Genomic DNA, 12,196 nt, shown 5'->3' with positions numbered 1-12,196 from the left:
TGGGGCTTACTGCTTTCAACAACAAATTAGTCAGAGTATACACTGCAGATGCAGCCAGATTCTTTCTTAGAGCTGCACAGGACAAGATGCAACAGACAAGTTGGAACAGTAAAAATTGCAAACAGATTGCAGAATTATTTTTTTATTTCCTTACTTAGTAAGTAGAACTAGTTAAATACTGAAACATGTTGCCCACAGAAGTTGCAGAACCTTTGACCTTGGAGGCATTCAAGACTCGACACGGTCCTGAGCAACTTGATCTAATTAGACCTGTCTGAAGCTGGGGGGGTTGGACTAGATGACCTCTGGAGGGCACTTCCAACTTAGATTATGATTCTGTAAGAAAAATGCCTCATGAAGCCTCCTGGGTTTACAGGGATACTGCTAAAACATATCAATTTATCTGTTACACTGGCAAAAAGCTGCTGCACACAAGTCCTAATTTTAACACATCAGCCAGTATATCCAAAGTAAGGATTGCAAAATATTTCAGCAGAAACCTCATATATTTTCCTTTTACTTGTAATCAATTCAAGTTAAATTCAGCTGTTGCAGAGGTTTATAAAAGATAACAAAAAATTCACTCTTCTCACCTGGGTATGAGACTGAAATAACAGAATTAAAAACATTTGGGGAGGAAATTCCTGAAGTTACTTACCCTGTGCGTGACTGTCCAACTTTATCACAGATGTCTAAGATGAGGCCCCAGTCCTCCGCAGTGTTCATCTCACTGGTTGCTTTCTCTGATAAATAAAGTATAGGTAAATCAAAATACAAATTTTAAAAAATATTTTAAATTGTCAATGAAAAATTTTGCTATATTACCTCTTGGTATATTTCTAAATGTATGAAAAATCCCTATACTTAATAAAAATCATATATTAACATTGTCGTATCTAATTATTTTTTATTTTCTAATTTTCACTTGTGACCATAAATTTTAATTAACAGACAAACATATTTTGGGGTTGTTTTACCACATCATAAAGGTGCACACAAAACATGATACAAGCAGTATAGCTATCAACAGATTTTTTTTTTTTCCATTTGAACTATAAAGTTTAATTGGATATGAATACCCAAAGCATTGGTTCACTGTTTGCAGAGTCAGATACAGCTGAATTTATCACCTTCCCAGACACTAAAGTGCTGTGTCTTGCATTTCCTTTCATGTATTACATTTCAGCAAGAAGGATTTAAAAAGTCATCATAATCACTAAACTTCTATATTCCCATTCTTACTTCTGCTTTGGATTACATATTTCACTGTTTCTTTTCAGCTATAAAGACTGCTAAACCAAAGTTACTCTCAAAGAAGCCCTTGTGATTCTTCCTTCCAAATTTTTTTAATAGGACAAGAGTCCCTGGTGAAGACTAAAGAAACAGAGAGAGGAGGTAGAGAAGAAATAGATTCAATGTCAGAAGAAAAAATAGACTCCCTCCCTATTTGTCCCCCACAAAAGTTTAGTTACAGTAAGGATAACAATAAGTAAAAGCATTAAAGGAAACTGAACCTTATGCTGCAGCTCAACAGAAGATTATCTAAACACTGATACATCAGCTCAGGACTGTAGAACATAAAGGAATGCACATGCATTTTTAATTACAAACCAAACAGTAGGAGAATAGGCATAGAAAAATACAAAAACTTTGTTTCCATCCTGGCTCTTCATCTAATGTTTACAGCTTCGTCTATAAAAGACAAAATATGCCTCAGCTGTAAATACTATCCTTCAGGGAATGTCTCAGACTACTTAGTTTTATGAAAGGAACCAAAGATTTCCCATAAAAAACCTCTCTGCCGGGAAAGATTCATTATCTAGATTAGCACTGGCAAAATTGCAAAGACAAAGACAAAGCAAAACATCTAATCTCCAAAAATTACAAGGATTATTCATATCGAAGTTGATGGCTTTTCTTATGAATGAGCTTCTATGGTCTATAAATTGATGTAGGTTACAGTTAATTAATTTCTTAATTCAGAACAAAAATGCAGAAAAGCAAAACTCTATGGTTATGTGATCCCAAAGTATTTCTGAGGAAAAATTCAACACTGACATATATACAACTGAAATGATAAAACATCAGCTGTACTGCCTGATGCAAGGAAAATAGCAAAACAGTACAGGGAAATCCTAAATGGAAGTTAGTTACAGTTCTGTATGTTCTCTCAGATAAAGTAGAGGAACATTACCTCTTCTGTCTAAACATTATCAGAAAACTTGTTTGGTTATAAAAAGTATTCATAATCAACAGAAATATAAAAAATTATGGGTAGATACCATGCTAAAATCTAGCACTAAGATATACCAGCTGATCAACCAACCACTTCATTTTCCTTTCAGTCTGCTCTTGTTGCAATTCATGCTTATGACTAACAATCATAGAAATCTGTGATTTTAAGGTAAGACACTTGAACTCAATGCCTTGCATGAACCATCACAGACCAAGGCAGTGTTCTGGAATTGCAGTCTATGCACACAGCAGCTGTTTTGCTCCAAAGTCAGCCTCAACTCTGCAGCACCAGAACTGCTTTTTTGAAACACAGAGCCCGAGTTTCCTACACTTCGCTCCTCAGACTGAAAGCAGCTGATAAGCACAGTGCAGACACACAAAACAGACCACATGGAGGCAGTTTACTTCCAGGACTCCACTGCTTCAGTTCGTTGCCTGCTCTACCGGAGCTGGACCAGCTCCAGTCATAGAGTGCCTGCACGGTTCCCTCCAAAGCCTCAAGTTCCTGCCAGGCTCTGAGCTGCACAAGGAGCTCACAATCCCAGACTGGTCACTCATGCCTAATGCTGCATTTCAATTGGCACACCCTTTAGCAGAGAGATGAGCAATCCAATGGAACTGAAACCTTGGTCTTTTCCATTGTTCTACATAACAGACAGTTGTCTGTATTTTTGACAACAATTAATCCTTCTTTCCTCACAATGTCAGCAAAGAGAAATGACACAGCAGTTATGTCTTCTGCAAACTAAGAAGTAAACTAATGCCTGTTTAATGTTTTAACATAACAACAAACTGTGCTTTATGCTAATTTAAATACTTTGGCTAAAACTACAAATAAGATAGTGATTGATGAAATCCTTGATCCACATTAACCACACCAATTATAGCCTTTATTTTTATTCTCAATGAGAACATTTTGCCAATCTATCCATGAGTACAATTACAAGTTTTTTGCTATAACCATGTTCTTCCTTGGCAGTTGAAGTTAGTCCTATATAAAAAGTGCCTTTTGCTTGTAATGCCCTCCCCTAGGATACTTCCTCCACCAACAAACACTAGATAGTTTCTTAGTAAATTTCAGTCTGAAACAAAGTTTCACTGTATACTTACAGTCTTCTATAATAACAATCATCCAATAAATCAATCAAAAAACCCCAAAAAAATTAATAGGAAGAGAAGAGAAGAGAAGAGAAGAGAAATTGCCTGTGGAGTTCTACTTAAATTCTGTCTCAAAACAAGGGAAGTTAAAAGTTAAGAACATACTGAGAATGTCAGCAGCACACTGTATGAGCTGACTGTCCACAAAAAAGGCCTTTTATTAATGCTATGCCAAACACAAAGGAAACAGGACTACATCACAGCTCTGTTCCGTGAAGCTGCACTACTCAAATTCAAGGCATTGTTTTCAGAGCACAAGCAAGGCCTACAATTGAACATAGTAATTTTAAGCAGGGCAAGACTGTACAATCTTATGTTGCATCAGGCTAATTTGTAGTAATTAATAGTTATTATTAATCTGAATTACTATTAATAGTAGTTTTAAATTTTTTAAAGGTTTTTTTCCTTGTTTTTTTCTTTTTTTTTTTCCATTACTTGTCTTTACCTCCAACCTTGATTTTTGCAGGAGTTATTTAATATTCTTTTTTACCAGTAATTCCATAAAGACACACACACATACTCATAAGAGCCATAATTTCAGAGGAAAACAATAATTGGATGAATGGGTTCTTTGGTCAAAAACAACAATGATCAGGCACAATATAAGAATTCCTTTCTATATTATTTCAACCATTTATTTCATTCCCAAAACAAACACAAGAGAGACAAAAAACTTATATCATTTTTTGGCCACTTTGCAAGGTGCAGACTTTGGAATCACCAGGCCTTGCTCTTTATACTTCTGCATTCGGAACACTGGGCCAGACCAGTTCCACCTTGCCCAACATTCAGTCTCTAAAACATATATTATACCTAAACCAGACACCTAGGAAAACACAAAAGAGAACAAGGTAGGCATTAATTGTACTTCCCTACAAACACAACTGTCAGTGACCAACAATTTGCAGCTTCGTAACTCCTGAGTCAGAATTGGCGCTCCAACCACACAAACATTGTCATAAATCACACATAGAACAAATAAAGCATTCTGAAGCAAAATGCATCTGGTTTGATGGAAATATCAGCTGTGTTTGTATCTTTAGCTTCTCAATAATTTGTAGAACAAAATGTCCTTTTAATAAAGCACCTACACGCTGAAATCATTCTTCTAGACATATATTGTATCTTTTTTCATGGCACTGAACAGCACCTGGCTTCTAAGGAAAATATTGTTCCTCATTACAAAAGAAATAGACTCTCACTGAAATACTGTACCTAAAATCCAGAAGAACAGAGTTACACTTATTGAATGAGAAGCCAGGCCAAAAAGATCTAAATATATAGGTTTAATTACTTATGCATTGGTTGAAATTACACAGGCTATTGCACAGGCTCTTTTGGGATACCTCAATCACCCTGCCTCTCCTTGTGTCACAAGGTTCATTAAGTGTGTTGAGGCCTCATTTCCCTCTAATTTACACAATCCTGAATACTTGGAGCATTGATAAAATTCTGGTTGTTCCTTTGTTTTGTACATTATTTATCAATTACAAGCAAAGTAAAAAATATTTGCACTGTGATTCTATTTGAAGTTCCCTATTACATACAAAACACAATTGCAGTTGATTATTTTAGGGCAGAAGAAAAAAAAAAATAAACCCTTTTCTCAGAAGAAAAAATAAAAATTTCCTAAAATACATGCCTGTCCTAAAGAAATTTATCATCAGATTTACAAAGTACTATTAGACAGAAGAAAGGTAGTGCATGCTGAAAAAAATCCATTGCCAGATTTAGTGGTTGATGCTTTAGGTGCTGGTAAAAGGAATATAAATATTGCTGCAGATTTGCCATGGAAATATGTGCTAGTCACTTAATTTCTCTGTCTTAATTCTGTATCTTAACAATAGCATTTTACTGCCCTATCAGAAATCTGCAAGAGTAAATACTCTCATGACTGTTTGGATACTGCAGTGAACCACATGATGCATTTCTTAAGGCAGAAAACTTAGTCACTATCCATTGCTAACATCATTTTCGCAGGGAGTTCTTGGCAGGCTTGAGCTTCCCAAGCTTCAGTTTTTACTGACATTTATATTGAAAGAAAAACCCCAGCCTAAGAACTGAGCTATTTTCTGCAACAAAATCTCAAAGATGTTAATACTAGTAGAATTTTAATAAAAAACAAATCTAGATCAAAATACCTTCAAACCTAACACTTAAAATGTACATTATTTGAAGCAGTTAAAACAAGCAGCAGTAAAAACTGTGAGAAAATTCTATCAATATAAGATTTTCAACCATCCTACTTATTATTTGCTATTACTCTATACTTGGATGTAACATCATTTTCACAGTTGGACATCATTAAAATGAAATAGTGAAGTTATAACTTCAATTACAAAGAAACAAATGGCTACAGAAAGTCTTCAAAAGAATAGCTAAAGAAAGTCTTCCACTCACAGACTCGTACTACAACCACCTTCTAACACGATAAAAAATGTCAAAAATCTGTTATGTCATTATAAATAACACAGATTTAATGAAAAATTCAACACCCCCCAAGCCTTTTCTCCTCTTCTGCTCAAAGTTTTCTTTTCTTCACATGGCTAAATAAAGAATTTCCCCTTCCCTATGAAATTGCAAACACTAAAATTCCAAAGCAATATAGTTTAAATCACCCTTAAAGACTGAAAATGACTGCAAATTTTTCTTTCTTTTTGCAGGCACTTGCTGAGAACTTTGGATTACATGCCATTCCACATCACTGAAGTTAAACGCAGTTAAGTTTTGCTCTTTTTGTCTGTCAAATAAAAAGAACAAATACACTTGTTGGTCCATTCTACAGAAGGCACCACTTGAATATCAACCACTTTGCATTTGGCTAACATGCTCAGAACTGCACAAGAAGAATATGTCCAACCAGATTCCGTTTAGACAAGATTGAAAATACTCCTAACAGGCAATGACTCCATGGAGAAAAACTTGAATTCCATGTACTGTTAACTTTGATAAAGCTATTAAGCAACTTCTGCAGTTTAACTGTACATGTGCAGTGTTCCCAAGCCCTTCTGGGAGCAATTGTAGAATGTGTGTGCTGTGAAAGCCCTGCAGCTGATCTGAGGCAAAGCAAGCAGCAGTGACTGAGGCCACCTCAGCCCATTCCTTCAGAAAACCATGTAGGATCTCAGTGCTTACAGTGGCCCAGCAAAAATGAACATCACTCAGCTCAATGAACTGAGCAGAATGAAGACAAAAGGATTTACAACCTGGTTAAAAAAGGCTGAAATAGTAAGACTAGCTGAGCAAAAATAATTTAGATGTTAGATCTCTCACACAAACTCTAACAAATCCACAGAACTCACACTACCTTTTACCCAGAAATATTACAACACAACAGGAAGGTGAGCAAATTAGAGATACATCAGAAGGATGAATAGTCTGTAAACAAGGTGTATCACAGGCATGTCATATAAACAAAAGGTACCAGGATATTTTTGCAGAAGCCCTCAAGCCAAGCCACAGTATAAGACGCATTTCAGAAAATCACCAAGAAACTTAATTTTCCACATCAGGTATGCAATGCTATTTTTATCAGTTAGAAGAACAGATTTTACATGCTGAAGATCTACTTTGATTCTTCTAAACTTTGGTATTATAATACACACTGTCACAGCTGAAAGGAGAAGCACTTAAGTGACAGTTCTTCCCTGGGAGGAAAGAAAGAGAATTACAAGAAAAGTACAGTCTTTCACTATGGAACATACTATGTTGGCTTCAAAGTGCCCAGCTGAACTGACAGCCTGCTAATTGATAGTGGAAAAGATTATTTTTTTTGTTGGCTGATACACTGAAGGTGTATTCCACTTAGTCTTATCCTGTCAGCATTGCTATTTTTCACTGAGGACCTATTACCAAAGGTATCTTTAAGTAAGAAGTTCCTGTTTTTCATAAATATCTACAAATTACCAAAAAGGGGGGTTGCTATAGCTCCTTTTCCACACATTTTCTACTCAGTCTCCCTGTTAGCTCACAGTTAATGTCCTTTGTAAAACAAAGCTGAGAAAAACAGTAGGCCAACTCAGGCAAAAAAGTGCCAGTCTCATGACAAGCTGAACCAATCCTTGGAATTCATCTTTCTTTGCAGCCAGATGTTAACTTACAGTCTACAGTCTCCATAATGATCTGGGGTCAAGAAACTCATCTGTGACAATTTTCCCTTCTTTTAGCAAACCTGGCTCAACAAAAAAGTTCAGCTCAGAGAGACATGTAATTGGATATTTTGAAAACGTTGACTAAGCAAGAGGATAAATCTAAAGAACAATGAGCTTAAATAGCATGAGGATTTTATTTCAAGAAATTGCACCATGGGAATAATGGTCAAACCATTTCTTACATTCTAAGAGCATCAAACTGTAGGCTGATCATATGTAATTCAAGTATATCATTAAGTATTTGAAGAGTCAATAGGATAAAATTATCAACAACAGCTAGAGTTATTAAAACATGGGGAAAATGATTACAAGTCACATCAAGTTCTACTATCTTACTAAACCACCTGCTTAATTTCTTATTACTGTAAATAACAAGCCTGAATTTCTTCTCAATCCTGTGCTGCCTCAAACCATCAGAGTAAGAACCAGAGTAACATTCAGAGCAAATGGAAATACCTTCATCCTTTACTATGTGTAAAGAAAAAACAAAAACAACCCAACCCCCTCCATAAATTTTAACACCTTCTCCTAATATCACATGTGATTTTTATGACACGTTATACCAGCACCTGAGTTACAGATTTTATTCTTGAGAAAATATCTAAATGACACTTGAGAACTGCTTTAGCAGTAAGCTCTTCATCACACCTAGCCTAAGCACCACTACATTACTAATAAGCCCGTCATGACAGATTAGTAGACGGTCTTTTGGTTATCAAAGAAAATTTCACCATTATTTTACCTGAGTCAAACTTACAGATAAATCTGTATTTCTCAGGAACAATTCACTGGGAAGAATTTTATGATTAGGATTGAGAAATACAGCAGAAATAGAAAACTTACAAACCCAATAAGAACACTTTTAATCCTAACCCCTTAAATGGAAGATTAGAGTTTCTTAATTATACTCTTAAGAGGCCCAGTTCTTGATGATTTTTTTTCTTTTTTTAAATTCCATTATTATGTTCCTTACTTGGGCACATTATCAAAGGTTCCCCACCTTGATTGTGAAAACTTGTGTCACCACTGATTAGCATCCCTTCCTGTTGAAATATTCCTAAATATGGTAAAAAAGAAACTTCAGAAAATGAAAAGTATTTGGGCTTCATCCAAAGATTTGGACTCTTGAGGATGACAATGGTTAACCTTCTCAAATCTCTGAGCATTCTTTAATATAATTAATTTAATAGCAGTCTTAAACAACATTCTTTAGCCAACTACACCTGAAAAAAACAGTTGTACAAAGTTGGTACAAATGGTAAACTATTATGGATTACCAGGTTCCACTGCAGCAGCATGCTAAAAGGACTAGCCAAATGCTGCTAGCTGGCCAGACAAACTGAAAAAATTGTCCTGAATGTAAGACATACTTATGCTCCTCAAAATGATGGAAAACAATTTCATTCCAGATATGTTCTCTGCAATCCTTTACTCTAAATGGTTCCAAGAAAATTTCCAACTACTCCACAGCGCTGATGAGCTGTTCAGTAGAAAGGAATGCACAGCTACTGCAATACTATCAACTACTCCAGTGTCCAAATTCATATGAAATTAAGAATAGCTGCTGACCACCTTTCTGTTTCAAGAATCTGATTTTAAGAAGAAAACTTTCTTGCTGGATAAGAACAAAAGCAAAGCGCTCAACTTTCACTCACAGAAAACAAATGAAATATAGCACTATGGCTTGACAACTTTTGGAAGTTTCCTGAGAACATGAGAGCTTACTCCACAGCTGATGCTATCTTATGAAGCCTGCCAAAAAATTCATCCAGATAATAGCAAATTCCCAAAGGGCCCAGAGAAGAAGAGCCCAGGGACGCTTTCTGGGAGACTTCATCATTCCCATCTCCCTGGCACAAATCCAGTTAAATGATGGATAAAGGCAGCAGGCTACTGAAAGTAGGCTGTCACCAACTAACAGCCTGCTGCTCCTTCAGCCTCCCTCAGGACACCATGAAAGGGGCCAAAAGGAAGAGACTGTTTACCAGTGAAAATCAGCTCATTGCCCGCTATCTGCTTTTCCAATCATGATTTGGTACTGAGTGGTTATTTCTCTCTCCTCATACAGTTTACAGACTAACACTTTTGAAAATTCTTCACTGTTGATCACAACAGGTTGGGGGTTGGCATCCTCTGCACCTAGAAAAGAGCAAGTGAGCCACTGAAGTAACTGATGGGTGCTACTGCCCTGCCTTGAGACTGGCAGTGCTGAGGAGCACATCCAGTGAACTGAGCTTCACAGACAAACCCTTCATCAGTCTGAGCTTCCCTGCCAGCCAGAGGCACTAAGAAGAAAAAAAGTGAACACCTGCCAGAACCTGAGTCTATCACTTTTTAATCTTATTAGTTCAAATAATTCTCTATTAGTCCATGGAAAACTGGCAAGCAGTACAATCTCTTCCTCACTTTCAGCTGTCAAATTACACTAGAAGACAGCATAACAACTAAGAAGAACTATTTACTACTTTCCAAAATAAGTCAGTCAAGTTTGTTACCAATAAAATCGTTAACTGAAGCACAGTCTTCAGCTTAAAAGTGTTAACAGTTCAAAATGAGAAGACCGAGCTATGTCTTATTTTGATGCAATAGACTAAGAATTTCTGATAACATACATACAGACTTTATGTCTCAGTACTTTGTTTATGCCTTAATTCTTTCTCCTAAAAGGCTACATACTTTTCAAACAGTTTTGACTTGGTCTTTCTTTGAAGAGATGGAAGAATTGAATTGCAGCCTAAACGTCTGAAGTTTGATAAACATTAAGAAACAATGTATCTGCAGTTGAAAGTTACAACTTGTTCAATACTATTAAAGAAATTCGTTTCAAGAGACTTATACAATGTTACACTTCTGTAGGAAAATAACCAAAGGGGGTACTTATCCACATAGGAGAAAAATTCCCTTTATATTACAGGATTCTCCAGACAAAGCCTTTATGGCTCAAAGCAGAAGAGATGTCAGCAGCAGATCAAAAACAAACCCATATTACACAATCTCAAATAAAACACACAAAACTAATTATTAACTGTCTATATGTTATCTTCAGTTTCGACACATCAGGATTAAGTACAATTTATTGTCAAGGAAAAGCAAGATATTTCCTCTCCGTCCAGTCTGGCCTTGGAACGAGCAAGGTGGGGATAACACCTGAGCTCAGCATGTCAAGCTTGAAAGGAAAAGAGAAAGCTCCCACAGGAATCCCCTGTAAATAACTAAATACAAAACGCTTTAATGGTTTTCTCATGTCTGTCTGCGAAGCAACTGTAGATGGTGCTTTCTACTGTTCATCCTTTCAAAAACACTCCAGCGCGGACCTTTCGCGCTACTTGTTTTGCTGCGCCGCAGCGTTGCTCGTGCTGAGCAGGCCAGCTCGTCCCCCGCGAGCATCCCCGCGCTCGCCCCGCGGCCCGCGCAGGGCCGGGACAGCGGGCCGGCTGCCCGCGGGGACGGAGCGGGAGCGGGTCGCAGGGCCGGCCGGCCGGCCGCGGGGTTCCCTCGGGGAGAGGCCGGGCCGCGGCAGCCACTCACCCACATCCTGGTCGAAGGGGTTGGTGGCGAAGAGCGGCATGGCGGGGCGGGGGGCGGCCGCCCCTCCCGGCGGCGCGGCGGCAGCGGCGGCGGCGAGAGAGAGACGCCACCTCCTCCAGCGCCGGGTGCCGCCTCCCGCGCGGCACGCCGGGAACCGGGGCTGGAGCCGCCTCGTTCCGCGGGGCCCGGCCGCGACAGCCGGGCCCGGCCCGCCACACCACCCCGAGCGGGCACTTAGCCCCGGCACGGCTCCTCTAGGCGGAGGTTTATATTATTTAGTTACGTGGAGCTCTTTCCTCCCCTCTGCTTTCCTTTTCCGGTTTTGTACCCAGACATGCTTGCTTTCTATGGAAGATTTTTGGAGCTTCCCTATACGTTGGTCTGACTGAATCTTTTCATTGGTGATGCCATGGTGCTTGTGACATGGGTTAACCTGACGGCAAAGGGCAGACTGGTGGTTGTGCCAGCATCTCTCAGAGCATCACACCAGTGCTCCGCAGTCACATCCCGTGGAGAGCAGTCGCTATCAGCTGGTCACAGGGCCTGGAATGTCCCCTGGCCTCTGGCTGCCTGTCTTGGTGCTCCACTTTGTCAGCCTATGATGCTGGCTTCAGTGGGGTGTGTCCCACATTAACAATATGACTCATTGGATAAAACACATCCTGCCTATTCTTGCAGTCACATAAAACTCAAGTTATTATTCTTAAGGCCTTTCAGTACTGTTTGATTACTCTGAACTAGTTAGATTGCAAATTAAGTAAAACTAGGTTCATGTATGCACTTGGGGAAAGAGTCAGACAGCAATAGGGGCATATCACAGGCGTGCAAGCAAGAAATGAAAAAGGTACTATGACTGTTTGCAGGACAAACACTAAATGCGGTCAGTAGCACTAACCATGTTCAATAATGAATGTGATTGCATGCATTAGGCAGACTTCTGACACTTCAAATGAAAACTGCGCACCAAGCCACTTCCCACAAGGATTTACAGTCACGAGGCACTTAGTTATTTTACTAAGGTTTTTTTTCCCAGAACTCTAGTTCTGCTTCTTTACCTATCCATATAAACTGTTTTCAGCAGCTAATGCAGGTCAGCATTGATCTACTGTGTAGAACTGACTACT

General features: G+C 38.5%; 1 protein-coding gene across 1 annotated transcript in view; it reads right to left on the bottom strand.

Annotated features, from left to right (window-relative positions):
- Positions 1-11,173, bottom strand: part of STAM (signal transducing adaptor molecule) — a 32,526-nt gene extending 21,353 nt beyond the window's left edge. Inside the window, exons 1-2 of the mRNA XM_039709529.1 lie at positions 11,073-11,173; positions 659-743 (exon numbers count right to left, since the gene is read on the bottom strand). Coding sequence (XP_039565463.1) covers positions 659-743; positions 11,073-11,112 — 125 coding nt within the window. The 5' untranslated portion in view covers positions 11,113-11,173. The remainder of the gene's footprint in view (positions 1-658; positions 744-11,072) is intronic.
- Between the last annotated feature and the right edge of the window lie 1,023 nt (positions 11,174-12,196).

The sequence above is a fragment of the Passer montanus genome, unplaced genomic scaffold (genome assembly GCF_014805655.1).
Source record: "Passer montanus isolate IOZ18808 unplaced genomic scaffold, ASM1480565v1 scaffold10, whole genome shotgun sequence".
Taxonomy (NCBI): domain Eukaryota; kingdom Metazoa; phylum Chordata; class Aves; order Passeriformes; family Passeridae; genus Passer; species Passer montanus.
Note: the sequence above shows the minus strand (reverse complement) of the source record. Positions and strands in the feature narration are given on the sequence as shown.